The sequence below is a fragment of the Phalacrocorax aristotelis genome, chromosome 3 (genome assembly GCF_949628215.1).
Source record: "Phalacrocorax aristotelis chromosome 3, bGulAri2.1, whole genome shotgun sequence".
Classification (NCBI taxonomy): domain Eukaryota; kingdom Metazoa; phylum Chordata; class Aves; order Suliformes; family Phalacrocoracidae; genus Phalacrocorax; species Phalacrocorax aristotelis.
The window spans coordinates 69,569,278-69,585,491 of NC_134278.1; the positions used below are offsets into that span (position 1 = coordinate 69,569,278).

General features: G+C 37.7%; 1 protein-coding gene across 5 annotated transcripts in view; it reads right to left on the bottom strand.

Moving 5' to 3' along the window:
* Positions 1 to 16,214, bottom strand: part of SCAF8 (SR-related CTD associated factor 8) — a 166,715-nt gene that overhangs the window by 94,157 nt on the left and 56,344 nt on the right. For 3 of the 5 annotated variants that reach the window (XM_075087887.1, XM_075087890.1, XM_075087886.1), the window contains exons 19-20: positions 15,567 to 15,788; positions 13,232 to 14,945 (exon numbers count right to left, since the gene is read on the bottom strand). In XM_075087887.1, the coding sequence (XP_074943988.1) occupies positions 13,246 to 14,945; positions 15,567 to 15,788 (1,922 nt within the window). In that variant the 3' untranslated portion in view covers positions 13,232 to 13,245. Of the gene's footprint in view, positions 1 to 10,625; positions 14,946 to 15,566; positions 15,789 to 16,214 lie in introns of those variants that run through there. The other 2 variants (XM_075087889.1, XM_075087885.1) reach the window with 1 other exon arrangement.

Here is a 16,214-nt window from a genome sequence, read left to right on the forward strand (position 1 = left end):
GAGTGTTTTTGTTATGGTCAGTCAAAAAAGCAGAGAACTATCTAACCATCAACTTCCACAGACCATTCTCATAAAATATCATGGGGATAAACAACTAAGATTCACCAACATTTTTTATAGTAGGCTTTGATCTGTGAAAATGACGACTGTGTAATTCCTGTTAATTACAGCAGGTATTTAAAGGCTAAGTGTGTAGGAACCTGTAGATTACCCTAAGCCTGGCATACAATGGAGGGGAAAAACTACCCCCAGTTTGCACGTACACGTGTGAATTGGATGGAAAACAGTACACTGAACCACAACAGTGAATTATTTCGAGAATCGTATTCAAGTCATATAGTACCTCACCTGAACAGGGATTAAGAGAGCCCTGGTTTCTGCGTATCAACACAGTGCACTGTGAAGGAACAGCTAGGACTAAGTGTGTTCTGCGCACCCTCTGCTGGCTTCACAGCAGCAAGCAACCACAGCTCAGGAAATAAATTTAATAAAGTAGAAGCAAACTCTGGGGAAGAAATGCTATCTTAACTGCAAGCAATAGTAAAAAGAGATTCCAAAATTACTTCTGAAAATTAGAAGTAAATATTTGCTAAACCTTTTTATTTTGCAATTACAGAAAGAAAATCAATTATTGGGTAACATCCCTGGCTCAAAGATATTTGTTACAGGTTGCAGATTACTGGCCCTATGTTTCTACTGTAGCTTCTTAATAGTTGCTTAAGTCCACCTGTATTTTCCAAAAACACTTTAAAATAAGCATTTGGTTAGATTTCAGTATTCTGTTCTTTTTCGAGAGAACAAGTCAAATAAACCCATCTTAAAGATCTCAGCAAATAAACTGAAATCAGTGATTAGGTTTTGGGTTTTTGTTTTCTCTTTTTTTAAACTAAGCCAGATATTTTCCTACCAGCTATTTCAGCTGTTTTTCATTGTGGTTTCTGTCAGACTAAGACAGGCACCCTACTCTCATAAACATAGGATTCAATATTTCTTGTTTTCAGAATAACTTTAACATAGCTTTTACAAACATCATGGCCTGCAATGATGGTTTCTCCTCAGTCTACAAGACTCCTCTTGGCTGTTCACAGGGTCACACGTGAACCTCCATGGTCTGTAAAGCTGGCATAACCCAAATTCTTGCATGTTTGAAATTACCAAAACCTAAAGCAAAACAAAATGCAAAAGTGTAACAGCATTAACCCTCAACAGGAGCCAGCTAGTTAGGCACCAAATTTATAACCAAGTGAAAACACACATAAACCCCAGTAACTTCACTTAATATCCCTCAACAACCCTTTAATTTCACAATTCTTCAAACTCATGGTAATCTCCCTTTGGTCATTATCGACACTTCTAAAAATGTATTTAATCAGCACTAAAAGCCTACAGAAAGGACTATCAAATCTCAAGTTCATTGCATCACTAACAAAATCAGCAAGTGCCTAGAAAATGTTTTAGAACGTGCAACATTTTGCATCTTTGTGTGAGGAGCTTCTATACTGTTTAATTAATTTTCACAAAACCAGGATCTCTTGAAAGAAAAATCCCATGATGCTCTGTTACATGACAGCTTGCCTATGGATTTGATTATGAAAGTGTTCATCGTTTCAGAGTGCAGAATAAAATACTGCATTGTTAACCACGGGTAAGATGATTGAGTGTCAAAGACCTCTCCTGTTCCTGCACACAACTCACTCCTCAGTCCTGCCAGAACAGAATTCCTGTGCTATTCTGCTGTTGCCTGGCTGCTCATTTTTGCATCCTCCTCTCACTCCATTATGTTGTGATACACTCAGACGGAAATAAATGCAGAAAACATTTTTGAGAAAAGAAAGTTAATAAACTACTAATGTATTTTTTCAATGAGCACAGTGCACATAGAACCAATGTACAGGGATACAGGATACAAAGAATAAAGGATAAGAGATAAAAGAATAAAGAGAAACTAATTCAAATTTCTTATGCTGCAGTCTGTTCAGCCAGAACATGTGTTTGTTTATAAAAATAATTGGGATCCAAGAAAGATTTAACTGCCACCTGAAAACAAGAAATTCAATGGCACTGGTATAGGCTATAGGACCCTCACTGTATCACTTGTGATAAGGTGTAAACAGCACCCCTGTAAGCAGGGGGTATGCAACTCCTCTCACCGTTACTGTATTTGACTAGCTCTATTTCATGCAGGGGAGAATTAAATAGTGAAAGAGCAATAGTGTTTTGTGCTTAAAGAGACCAAAAAAAGGTGCATGTGGAAGGGAGCGTTTGCCTCATGTCACAGGCAAGACCTAGCAATAGCCAGTACATGCGCACTTCACAGGTAGTAGCAGGGTTGAGAGTTTTGCTTGGTACTGCAACTGGCTGGAACCAATACGTTAGAACTGGGCACACTTCATGACAGGGACAGCCCGCTGCCAGCCTTGTAGCTCATATAAGGTCCCTGAGCCCCAGTACAGATCATAGTTAACTAGGGGAGCAACTCACCCAGCTGCCATTCTCATCTTCCTACCTCCAAGGGCTTGGGGCAAAGGGGGGTTCAAAAACTGAGTAAGGTGTCCCGGCAAGGCAGGCTCACTCTTTTCGCATGCTCCTCTCACTGCACATACCCTGCGGAGCTGCTCTTCACAGAAGTTGTAAATGATGCACTGGACCTTCCCTCCTAAGGAGGTGAGAAAGTAGGCTGCAGTGCCTGGCTAGACACCACTGCTTTATATGCGGGTGGGGAAAGCATAAAGAAATAGCAAGAGTATAGAGAAACTGTTCCTTCAAAACCCATCAAAACTTCACTTTCAGACTGAAGACACTGGAAACCATGCTTCAATAATCAGGTTTGAAATGCTCACTGCAAAGAGCCTTTGCCAAAGAAAAGAGTGAAAATACAAATTAGGGAAGTATTTTGTCACTCCAGTAGAGTTTGTGCCAAAAGGAAACACACCAAATTTCCTATTTCAAACTCTTTAGAAATGGACAACAATGGCATCAGAAGGATTCAAAAGACCACTGGAGGAGACCTAAGAACATCTTGGTTAGCAACAGTGATGACGATGGGATGTAGCACTTTTGTATCAGCTGTTACCAAGCATGGTCAAGACCACACTAGGAATGGGAAAACAAATGCAAGTGAGCAGCACATTTGAGGTATCCACCTACTGCTAGTATTTCAGAAGGTGAGACCTAGAAGTATGAATCACAAGCCTATAATATCTTTGGATACAATTCTGTTTCAGAACAATCCAAAAAATCACCTAGAGTGGTTTAATCATCTCTCATCTTTCTTGCTTGTAGCAGGGTTCCTTTCAAGTAGAGCACCTGGCTCACAAATCTGACTTGGCAGCAACGATTAACTCAAAAAGCTTATTAGTTAAATTCAAATATTTCTCCTATGTATAAATACTAGCCATGTGACACAGTTCAGTATAAAAAGACTGTCCTGATGCCTGCTGTAGGAATACTGTTATTGTGGCTCAGGCAGAAAAGAAAACCTTGATCCCCAGGTGAGTGGGAGCCTTGTGTCTATGTGGCTGAAGACTAGGCCACCCTCGAGGCGACCGCCCATGCACCTGTACGGCACAGCAGTTTGCCTGGACCCGTTGGCACTCCCTGCGTCACCTCACAGCCTGAGATGAAAAGCTGTGGCAGGTCGTTTTTCCAGCCAAGTGCCAGAGTAACTAAGGCTTTGTCTGTCACAGTCCCCCAGAGCACCATTTTCTACAGTATGAGCCCGGGAACTTTATACTCTCGTATAACAAAATTGATCACCAAGACCAAACCTTTCCCACGTATGCAGCAATATTTTGTTTCACTTTACTTAAAAAAAAAAAGATCCTAACCACCAAATGGTTTAAAAATCTGGTGTAACCAACCACGTTTCATAGCAAGCTAAACTTAGAACCCTAATTTAATATTTAGAATTTTAAATATTCACCTGATTTTCAGAGATGATGTGCACTTAAATCTATACGTGAACACACCCACATCTAACTTCGACTCCTTTGACACAGCAAGAGTGGAAGACAAAACAAAGATGCATCAGCTGCAGGAACAGCAGGACTGTAACACATACAGCAAGAGAAGAGCTCATACTGTACTTTGTGTTTCCTTTCATATGGTGTAGACTGCAAATACTATGGCTGGCCTTTCCAGAAGCTTCTATAAAATGGATATACACACACACATCAATAGTTCAACAATAATAAATCCTAATGCACTGTGCATCTTGCGGTATGTAGCTCAAGTCAATGCCAGACAATTATTGTAAGACAAGATGTATCATTTCAAAGCTGTGTAAGATGCTTAATAGGTCCCAGTTTTGAAAACAATTAGACAAAAGAAAAACAATGAAATTTCTTGGGAAGGACCTCTAAGAAAATAATTTTCAAACAGATGGCTTTCAAAAAAAGCCAATCAGATGGTAAAACTAACCATAAATTAAGAACTTTCTAGTTCTCTAGCAGAGCTTCCTTGGGTCTATTTTCTTACCCATTAACACACTAGAAATGTTTAGAAAATTAATTGCTTTCACATATTTGTTCCTTCTGGATTTATGTTTGCTTGCTTTTCTGTATCAAGAGGAAAAACGTTTCAAAAAAATTAATTCTCAAAGTTGGGAACAGTGAAATTCTTCCTCATTTTCAGACAATTTGTTGGTTAAATTTCTTCACTGTGAATAAGAAAGACTAAAATATCTGGTGACAAGGAAAGGAAGGGAAAGGGGAAATGAAAGACCTTGGCCTTCACTACAGTGTGCAAGTGCTGCATGGGACACCTCCTGAGGTTGCTCTAATTGGTGCGTAACTTTTTAAGTTGCATGTCAGAGACAGCATAAACTGCTGGGTGGTGTGAAAAAATGCCATTTTAGTTACATTCTTGAACATGCTGGAACCAGACTATCATGACAAAGACATGTAATTTTGGGTAAAAATTTTATTTCTTTTTTTTACATGTCATCCATTCTTATTTCTATTCTAGTTAATACAGAAATGTAAGAACTTTTCGTTGGAGAAGGAAATTTATTAAGGAGAGTTAGGCAGCGCATTCTAAAATGAAATAAGAGAACTTTATTAACCTAGTGCATTCATTTTTCTTTAAATCATTTGAAGGAAAAAATGCTATTTAAATAAAAATACAACCTTTCAAAAAAGCAGTAAGCGGACAGGGAAAAGAAAGCTAGAGGACATAATGGATTCTAAACAAAGAACAGTGACTGTGTATTATAGGGCTGCTCTACGTGTTGCAGTGAAAAGACCTACTTCGCAAGTACGATCATCTGGGGGGAACCAGACGATAAGACCGATGTGTCTAAAACTAGCTTTAATTTGCTTGCTTTCTTTTCACTCCATGAATTTCCTAGCACGGGACTAGACAAGGACAGCGCTTGCATATACTTGAAATGTCTTTTGAAGTGAAATTTGAAATGGCTTTCAGACGTTTTGTACAATCTATTCCACCACACTCTCAGAATCTCAAAACAATCTTTATTAGGGCTGCCTGCTCATAAATACTTACACTGGGGAACAGAATTTGAAAGAAAAAAATTATCCCCTAGAAGGCTTTGGGCTTAAAAGCAGTAAGGGGGGGTAAGGAGCGGGGGGGGGGGGGGGGGGGAGGGAAATCAATGAAGCCAGAGCCAGCTAATCTTCTACCACCTGCTTTTCTAAAGGCCACTGAAGAAGAAACTGGGACACACAAGGGAAAGTGTTTGAAATTCTGGATCCAATGAAGCCAACAGAAACGTCCCACTGGTAAACCAGTGAGGCCATATATCACATACTGGTTTAGTACTAACACTGAAGCAGCATTATTTTAAAGCCTTGAGAAATAACATGAAAGGTAGTGTAATAATTTTCATCAAGAAAATTTTATTTTCTACAGATAGCAGAAAGCAAATGATTCTGTAAGCTAGAACTTCCCAAACTGGGATACTGCTGTGAAACACACCCTTTTAACTAGAGATACTCAAAAGCAATCAGTAATTATCTCTGTACTAAGCAGACATTCCTCAACGGCGATGTTTCAGACTGATGGTTCACACAACTCTGTAATCTCCTCTTCTGATTTCTCTGATGGTCTTGCCCCAAACATCACTCCCAACTTCTCACTAGCTGTCTGTGTCTGTATCAGAGTGATGTAATACACATGATGTATTACATATTAGACAAAATACATAAGCATTAATGAGAATATCCTCTAATCAGTGTTCAGAGTAGAACCTGAACAAGGTCAGTGTTTGGACTGGGCAATAATACAGGCAAGGAACAAAAAAAAAAATCTTGGATTTTATACTGACACCGAAGTTCAGCACATTCCTTGCAAGTGAGGTAGTTCTTTATCATGCTTTTTACCGACTACTTAAAAATATGGAAATAGGGATATCAGCTTTTGTATCGAGTTATTTCTCCAAAAACCTTTTAATCTTACAAATCTTTACACTTTCCTGGGGTTTTGTTTTTGTTTTGTTGGGGTTTGTTTGTTTTTAATTAAGGTACAACCAACATTAAGAAAAATGCTCAGGACTACTTAAAATTTTTGGATGCTTGCTTGTTAATTAGTCAGAATTTAATCAGAATGTGTGCATTAGCTTTTATTAAATCAAAAAAGAAAAAGAGAAAGCTTTATTCAAGATTTGTACCTGAGGTTTTACCTGATTTCAAATTGGGATAACAAGCTGTTGCCTCTAAAACAGTGTTATCTATCCACTGGTTTACATATAGATCCAACCTGTACAGCATTTTTGGTGTCTGCCACTTTCCTCTTTCCCATAGTAGTTCTGATCATGCAATGAGGATTGCAGGTGTAAAGCATGTATAAAGTGTACACACAGAAACTACAGACAGTATGTACACAAAAACTTAATGACTATATTTCAATATTTTGTATAAACAATATTTATCCTAACTACTTCAAGGTTTTACATTCTAATAAAAATATGGCTTGCCTAATTTTATCAATCCATAGAACTACAGCCTATCAAGTTCACATTTTTAATATGGTGAAATCTTAACATGAAATTTGAGAAGATGCCATTATTTTGCTTTTAATAAATAACAAAATTCCCCATTAATCAGCAAGCATTTCAACTTGTTTTCAGTATTTTACTTTTAATCACAGAGAGCTTGAACAGTAAGGTTCCCAATAGTAAATTACCTATATTTGTAGCCATACTGTACATGAAATCTGTGCGTTTCAATACAAAGACTTATGATTGCCTTGGATTTAAATAATTCAATTATGCAACTGAAATACATAATTCAAAGGTATTGCTAATTTGTGGCAAGAGGAATTCTGTGATGGCACCACTTGACAAAATAACATAATGCAAGCATATGAAAATAAATGAAAAATTAACTGGACAGACCAGTATAATTTTCAGTAAATGTTTTTAAAATTGAGTGTCCATTTATTATTTATGTATTTACACTACTGAAATGCCGAATGTATTCTTGAAGAAAATCACTGAACCCAAAATTACAGTTAAAATTCTACAGACAAAAATCTATTGACTTTGTCCACATTCTTGTCCGAAGTTTGAAATACAAGCTCCTTTTCAGAGGGAAAAACTTAAGGCACACTTAAGACTGCATTTCACTGCATTGCTGAATGAGATCTGATTACCTCAGAAACAGCAGAAGTCTAAAGTAATTTTTCCCCTTGACCAACTGAAGTGACAATGATAAAGCTTCCTTTGACTAGATGACAGAGGATGGGTTTTTAGAAAGGACTTTAAGCAGCAGAATTATTTCTACTTATTCCTGCTGTTATCAAGAAAAAGCTATATTTCCTATTTTCCCAGATGTAATTATAAAACTATCTCTCCTTTAGCGTGGAAGTGACATTCAGATCCAAAGTCCCAGCACCTGTTGCCTATGTGAATCCTACTGACCTACATTTGAGTTAACAATTCTCCATCCATTTAATATTGTTCACCTATTAGGATTTTTTTGCACTGGCTTGCACACAATTCTAATGCTCCAACACAATTATAATGCTCCGGTATACAAATCAATATGGCTGTGAATTTTACCTTAGTTTTAGAAACGCATCGAGCCATCTACCTTAAAGAATCTCACAATTTTTCTGCATGTTAAGAGAAAGCTTGATACATGCTAATGTGAACACATATCTGTTATTACGAAGATATGCATACACAAAATCATTCAAGAGGAAAATTGCACCACTGAAGCATTAAATCAGGAAGGAAAAAATGTTCAACTAACCTACCTACAGGTTAAAATACTCTCTCATCAGATTTTTTTTTTTTTTTTTTGGTAAAGCACAAAATAGTCCCTTGTCTGAGGGCATTATTAGTATGATTTCATCTGGGAGGAAGAGGAGAAAATTTTAAATTAGCATTAGTGAGTTAACTTCAAAAGAAAAATTACAAAGTACAGAAAATGATTAGTAGGCCAGTGACACCACTAATATCACTGTTACTATGCAAGTGCTGAAATGCGCATTTTAAGCATCTTAAAAGGAGAAAATACATTAATCTTCAACTGCACAACATATCTTAACAACCTCTTGATTTTTAAGAGTGCACAGGCCACTAGCCCTTCCCCTCCTCTAATCTTTGGTAGCAGAGCATCCAAAAGATACTAAAAGTAGGATATTCAATAAGACTACTACCCTTTTTCATCAAGTTCATGCAAGATATAAAGGAATTATTCCAAGAATTACAAGAATTATGACAAATACCATTTTAGAGTTTACCAACTTCAACAAAAACCCTATTAACAGATTTTACCATCCCATCACTGACAAGAATCACCTCTCAGATCCTATGCATCTGTGCTGGAAGTTATTAAAGAGATGTCTTGAGTTTTCTCTTCTGTAGCCCTACTTGACTTTTCCTGACTATGAAATATCATATAATACATTAATAAAATTCAAAATGGAGTACCCAAAGAACTTGTATAGACTTAGTGGAGCGAATAACGTCACTAAGAGGACCCTTCAAGGAGAAACTTACGTCTAGTTACAATTAAGAAAGCCTTGCAATATGATATTCTCTTTGCCCTTGCAAAGCTTCTGGTGATGCGAATGAATATAGTAAAGCAACAGGGTGGAAAGATGCTTTTGCCATTCTTGTTCAAACAGCTTCAAATTAAAAAAGAATATCCTGCCTTTATGCCTTTTAAATCAATCTCATCTACACAAGTAGATGGCTTCACAGTACATGCTTACTTGATAAAGCTCAGCACTTGAAAGGAAAATGTGACTAATGAAGAATTCAACAGTAAAAGAAAGATTCTTTCATTACCTGAATTAACAGTAACAAAAATTGTGCTAGTTATTCTTGATGGGTTTTAAAGTTATATCAGTACAGCTCCCAGTATCAAGAGACAAAAAAGTCACCGTTGTTATTATGTTACTTTTAAAATCCATTAATGAAAATACAAAGAATGAAATTTGGAATCAATTTTTACCAGTTTCAAATCAAATGATCCAAAGATTCGAGTTAGGGGAACATGAATCAAGAAAATGAGTACCTTAACTGCTGACCAGCATAATGTATCTTTGCATGTCTTCAAAATCGCTGACACTGTATTTTGAGAGAATTCCGCAGTAAATTTGCTTATTTTATAAATACCTTCTATGGAAAATTATCACATAACCTGTCTAACTGTGCTTAAGTAATGCTTGCGCATGCCACACTACAGGCTTGATTACAGTATTCCCGTCTTGCCTTATTCAGGGTAAGAGTACCTCAGCTTCATAAATAAAGCCATTTAAATCACTGAAATGGCTTGAAGAATGGTATAGTACTCTACTGAAGCAAAGGAATCTAACAGAATCTATTCTCTTGAGTTTATAACAACAGTGTGAAGCACTACATATAAAAATGAAAGTGTACCAATATTTCACAGAAAAAGGCTTCAGCAAAGAAATCATGTCCTTACAGCAAATGAAGGCTACGTTTCATCTTTGTAATCCTTATGGACATAGCATTCTGCTCAAATACAGTACAGTGAGAGAGCAGAATCACGGGCTGTTTAAAAAGGTAATAAATACATCAATCAACTTACTAATGCATAAGGTTTTCAAGTAAATATGCATGCCTAAATATACTGGGTTGCCTGCAAAACTGCCTGAAATATTTTTCAATATGTATGTTACTTTTATAAATAGTAGATCAGCTTCTTCATTTGCTAGAATTGACACCTTTCATCACTAGAGCAAGCTTTAAACTGGCATAAACCAGAACTGCCCAAATGTCTGCCCCCCATCTTCTTTCGGCCCCATTCTCACTCTTTCCTTTGCATTGGCAAAAATTACACGTCACTACCATGAACCACATCAAAGAACTGGTCTGGTTTCAGGACAGCTCCTTTCAGTGCACGTGTTGGCTTACAATGGCTTAATCTACAGTGAGAAAGGAATGTCTTCACTCAAACTCTGAAAGACTTAAAAATTCCTACTGGCGAGATAAAGAAACCGTACTATTTTGGTAATATTAAGCCCCTTCTGAGTTTCTGAATACAGCTATTTTGGTAATATTTGTCTGCACACTACACAAATGAAATAAGAAATGGAACGGTTCTAGCTGTAAACATGATGCAACCGAAGACTGTATGACAAACTTTTATTCTACAAAAAAAGAATAGTTAGAAATTGATGGTATAACACATATGTACAGTAGCCAATTTATTAATGCTTGAAAGATATTAACAAAGATGAAAAATCATTAAATGTTACATTGTTTTATACCACTACCAACCAAATTCTTTAACATCTCTCACCTGGTAATTTACCTAAACCATCACACTATGAGCAATTTAGCATACTGCTAGTCCCAGTTGAGAAAAACAGATTAACTTTCAGTTTTCAGGAGGCATTTAACAAAAAGTTGGAAAAGTAAAGCTACTGCCAATATGTGTTTGGTTCTGAGTATTTATGTGGTCTATGACTGAAGCCTTTTCAAACTGCACATAATAAAATAAAATAAAGAAAATCCCTTAAGTTCATAAAGGATCCGCTATTTTGTGTGTTTGGACTTTCACACAACCATATCCACCTGACCAGAGTACGACTAGTAGGTGGTGCAGCAGCAGCAGCAAAGTTCTTTGAGCCAAGGTCTGCCCATGAAGGTACTTTTACCTTAAACATTGTTCATCTCAACTCCCGAGACACGTTCTGGTAATAAACACATCAGCAAGGTCTATTACAAAGCAATAGTTATTTAATGCATACCTCACTACATCCTAATGACTACTACTTGCACAGTAGATAAAAGAATCATTCATTCAAGTCCACTCTTTCAAAGGGCTACCTTCATTAAGCTGACAGTTTGTTTACTATCCAGAATAAAAAGTCCCCGTAATTGAAAAACTGAACCATGACACAGCGTGAAAAAATAGCCCACCTCCCAGAGGGAGAGGGTAACACGCACATGCGTTAACTTGCTTCTACGTTCAAAGGCATGCTTATGCTGTACACTCAATGCGATATTCTCATACTTTCGTCCCTTTGGGGGAAGCAGAACGGGAATTAAAACTTGCATGTTAGCACTCAGATCAAAATTCTAATCTGAGCTAAAAATGCTTCTTCTACCGAAGGGGCATTCATGTGACAGAATCTACCTTTGGATCCTATTATGCAAGGGAAAACCAACTTTCTCAAAACTGAGGGAAAGGATGCTTTCAGACACAGGATTTTAACAAAAGTTATGTTGAAAGAAGTTGGTGAAATGCACTTGCATGGAACAAATTGAAAATCTGACATTACCCTATAGCCAAATCTTTCACCAGCAATTTAAAGGACACACAAGCAGCAAAGTAGGTGAAACGGGAGAGAATAGCGCTACTAATTTACCTAAGCAGCCAATTCATCTCAACAATTTAACAAGAGATTCTACTTCAATATTAAGCCATCAAAACACAAAGCCCCCCTTATTTCTGTTAAAAACATGTAGGGTTTTTTAGACCAACAACAGCTTTTTACTTTTCGTGCAACATTTCTGGACTTTGAGTCACTAAAAACAACCACAAAGTAGTTGAACACTACCACTATCTATCCAGAATACCAAATATTTTACAAAATAAGACAATGCAAATACTTGCTTAAATTTTGGCTTCGTGCATATCTGCATTTTAAAAAGTAAGCTAAAATCCTACTGAATATTCTTACAGTATATCATGTTCCACCTTCTAGAAGTAGTAAGAACATCATAACAATGAGAATGAAAATGTAACTATAAGCTTGACGATATTGCAGTGAAATAAGTTTTGTTATCTTACTACCTAAAGAAGGTGAAAGGCAAATTTTTACAACCTAGTTTCATTTCAATTTTATTGAACTGTCTACAATATTCTGTGAGTGCGTGCACATACACAGGCACGCACAGAAAGTAGTATCTACAAACAGTTTACACAAATATTTACATACATATGTTATTTACATAAACTAATATGACTGCATGATTTTTGATGTAAAAACCATACGCTTCTTGAACATATAACTGTTGCATTGGTCTTACAAAAGTAATATAAACCTTTTGCAACAACTAGCTAAGCACATATCATAGCTGATTCCAAGTTTTTAGAGCTTGCAGGTTTTTAAAAAAATACAATACCTAGAACAGTTATCAAACAAATATGCTTTATTGGCATCTAAAAACAAAATGCACCCAACATTAAAATGTACTTTTTCATTAATTTTTTTTTAAACCCACTGCAGTACGAGGAACAAATCACAAACACTTACTTTAGAGAAAACAGAGACTATAGTGTAGATTTTACAAAACCACTTTTAATCTCTGTGTTATGCTCCTTAAATAACATGGGCCATGTCTTTTTGTGCCGAATTGTAGGAACATAAAATATCACAGCTTTGTCTATACTGTAAAATTCTGCAGCAGCCTAAAAACACGGACAAGATACACCAGCACCTGTTTTCAAGTATAACAATTTCGATAGCCAACCTAAGGGTAGTATCTAAAAAATTCCATTTTCTTCCATAGGAAGTCTTTGTTTGACAAGCTGTTATTTTATCTTTGTGAAATTAAAAGCAAGTGGGGGCAAGTTTATGCTTTACCAGAGAAATTAAAAAAAAAAGTTTACCTACCATGTTCAAATTAAGAACAGTGTTCTATACAAGTCAGTTGTACAGTTATTTAAGTGAAAGATGAACATGAACATCAGATTAACTTAATTCTGGCAGATAAAAGTGTACTGCTACGGTCCAGTCAGCCATTTATCTATTACAGAGAGATGACAACTTTACAAAAGGTATCTTTTACCTACTGAGTGATGATTATGTCCCCTCAGTTTCTGTGCTTTCTACCACTGGTTCACTTTCTATATCAGCTTCTGTGTCACTCTTCTCTTTGTTTATCTCGACGGAAGATGTCAGTTTTTCATAAAGTTCTGGATCATCCTGCACCTGTGCAGTTGGTGGCTGACTTTCTGTCTCTGTATTTTCGCCGTTTACCTGGGGCATATTATCGGCTTTGCGTTGGGAAGTGGCCCCATCAAAATATTCAAACACCCGTGGATGTGGAGGGGGGATCCAGTTATTTGACATTCTGTCTCTTCCAAACCTGTTCCCATTAATTTCTCTGCAAAAATTGAAATCTCTGTCATCCCTATCCCTCTGTCTTTCCCAGGGTCTTCTGCGGTCATCAAAATCTCTGTGAGCATCTTGTTCAAATCCTCTATTCCAATTGGGACCACTTCTACTATCAAACCTATAGTTTACATGCCGAAACCTCTCTCTGTCTTCATGGAAGCCTTTGGGGCCACCATAAATAGGGAAGGCATGGTGCTCTCTTTCGTCATAATCTCCTCTCTGTCCCCAGTGCTTGTCTGAATTGAAACCAAAATGCTCTCTTCGACCAAGGTTGTCTATACCTGGTCTTCCAAAATTTTCTCTCATGTCTACATGTGGTCTTGCAAAGTGTTCTCTTCCATCTACTGGAGGCCTTCCTATACCCTCTCTTGGATCAACTGGTGGTCGTCCAACAGAATCTCTGACATCCACTGGAGGTGGTCTGTTCAGATTATCTCGGTTTTCCACTGGAGGAAAGCGATAATCTCTGTCTCCTTCCTGCTGAATGTTATCGCCTCCAAGTGGTAGTCTTTTCTCTGGATTAGAAATACTCTCGATACTTTGTCTTCCTGGTGTTCCAAAAGGTCTTTCTGTTTGATTAAAAATATCTCCCGGAGGAAACGGACCTCGAGGTGGTGGGTGAAGAGATGGATCAAGGATTGCTGGAGGAGGAATACTACGCTGCGGTGGCATTCCTGGCTGCATTAATGGAAACCTTGGTCCAGGCGAATGAGGCATTAGGCCTGGACGGATATCTATGAGAGGCATTCCCGGCATCCTTTGACTACTAATATTTAAATGAGGCATATTTTGAACCCCAGCTGGATGCTGCATTGCCAGAAGTCCAGAACTACTTGAAATATTTGGTGGTGGCACTCCTATAAGTCCAGAACTACTTGAAACATTGGGTGGCGGCATTATGAGAAGCCCAGAGTTGCTTGAGACACTTGGTGGCTGTACTCCTGCCAGAACTCCTGAGCTGCTTGAGACATTGGCTGGCTGCATTCCTGTCAGAAGGCCAGGGCTGCTTGAGACACTGGGTGGATGCACTCCAGCTAGAAGCCCTGAGCTACTTGAGACATTTGGTGGTTGCACTCCAGCCATAAGTCCAGTGCTACTTGAGACGCTGGTTGGCTGAACTCTGCCAGCAAGAGAAGAGCTACTGGAGACAGTAGGCAGCTGCACTCCTCCTGAAAGACCAGAACTGCTTGAAACAGTTGGTGGTTGCACTCCTCCTACAAGTCCAGAGCTGCCTGAAACACTGGGTGGCTGTACTCCCCCTGCAAGTCCAGAGCTACTTGAGACAATGGGTGGTTGCCCTTCTCCAGTAAGCCCAGAACTGCTTGAGACGCTGGGTGGCTGCACTCCTCCAACAAGTCCAGAGCTACTCGACACATCACTTTGCACTACAATGCAGCAATAAGAACAACAGTTAACAGAAAATGCCAGCGTAACACACAGCATTCAAACCAAAATGCAAATTAATCCATATTCACTCAATGCATTCAGTGATGATACTGCTGACAAGGTCTGCCTCAGTTTCTACAATGATGAACATACATCATTTTAATCACATTGGTGATAAACAGACATTATGCCACAGAAATTAACATCTCTACAAAGAATGTACAGCAGTCCAAAACTGACAAACGCCACAGTCATCACCCAATTTATGCATGGGAAGCATTAAAATCTTTGATGTAATTCTATAAGTGTTACCCTATTCTACCCTCCCCTGCTCCTTTCCATTGCCGCTTGTATTGTATTTAAGTTTTCTGAAGGGTTTCCAGTCTCAGCTTTACTTCGAGTCTACAAAAACAACATCGTTGAGCATAAGCTGCTAGAAATCAATGATCAGATAACGACAAAGACAATTCCCACCACTCCTCCAACTTAAACTGATAATGATACCCAGCCTAAAACTTCCTACTCTGAAGTTATTAGTGCAATGGACAATGATCTGCAAAGAAAACCTCTGAAGTATCATGTTTCCTGTATGCAATCGTATCAATAAAGACATTTCTTACCAGATCTATTGTTTTCACTGGAAGAAATCTGAAGATCTGTAAGATGTGATCCCTTTTCATCTGATTCTGGTTTGCTGATTGGCAGAGGATTAAAAACGCTTCCAGCAGATAACGTTGGAGTAGCTAGATTGCTAGTAACTGTGCCAACTGGTAGAACAAGGCTAGTAAAAGGAACATCCTTCATCGCCTCTTGTGCAATTGGTAATGGCGGCTGTACTAAAGCTGTAGAGAAATAACATAGGTGTATCACAGTAATCATATATTCAAGCCTTCAAGATTAGTTTGGCAGAGGTCAGGCTGATAAATCTGAATAAGCGAAATTGATTACCTTAAGTGTTACATTTTTTGATAATAATGTCTTATCCTCAATCAGCACGGCAATATTTAATTTTTTTTTGTAGAGACCATGAACTGCATGCAACCTAAGCAATCAGTAGCCTTTAACATATATTTTTAAACATTAAATGAATACAGTTAAAAGGCTAACAAAAATAAATTACTGTAAATTATTCAGTAACTAACACCAAATAGCTCAGATACATCAGTTACAGACAGGTTCAAATATTGAACTGTACATACAAATAATAAATCATTAAATTGCCACATTTTTAATCCCCCAGTAACTCCACAGTAAGTATAATTTTTCAG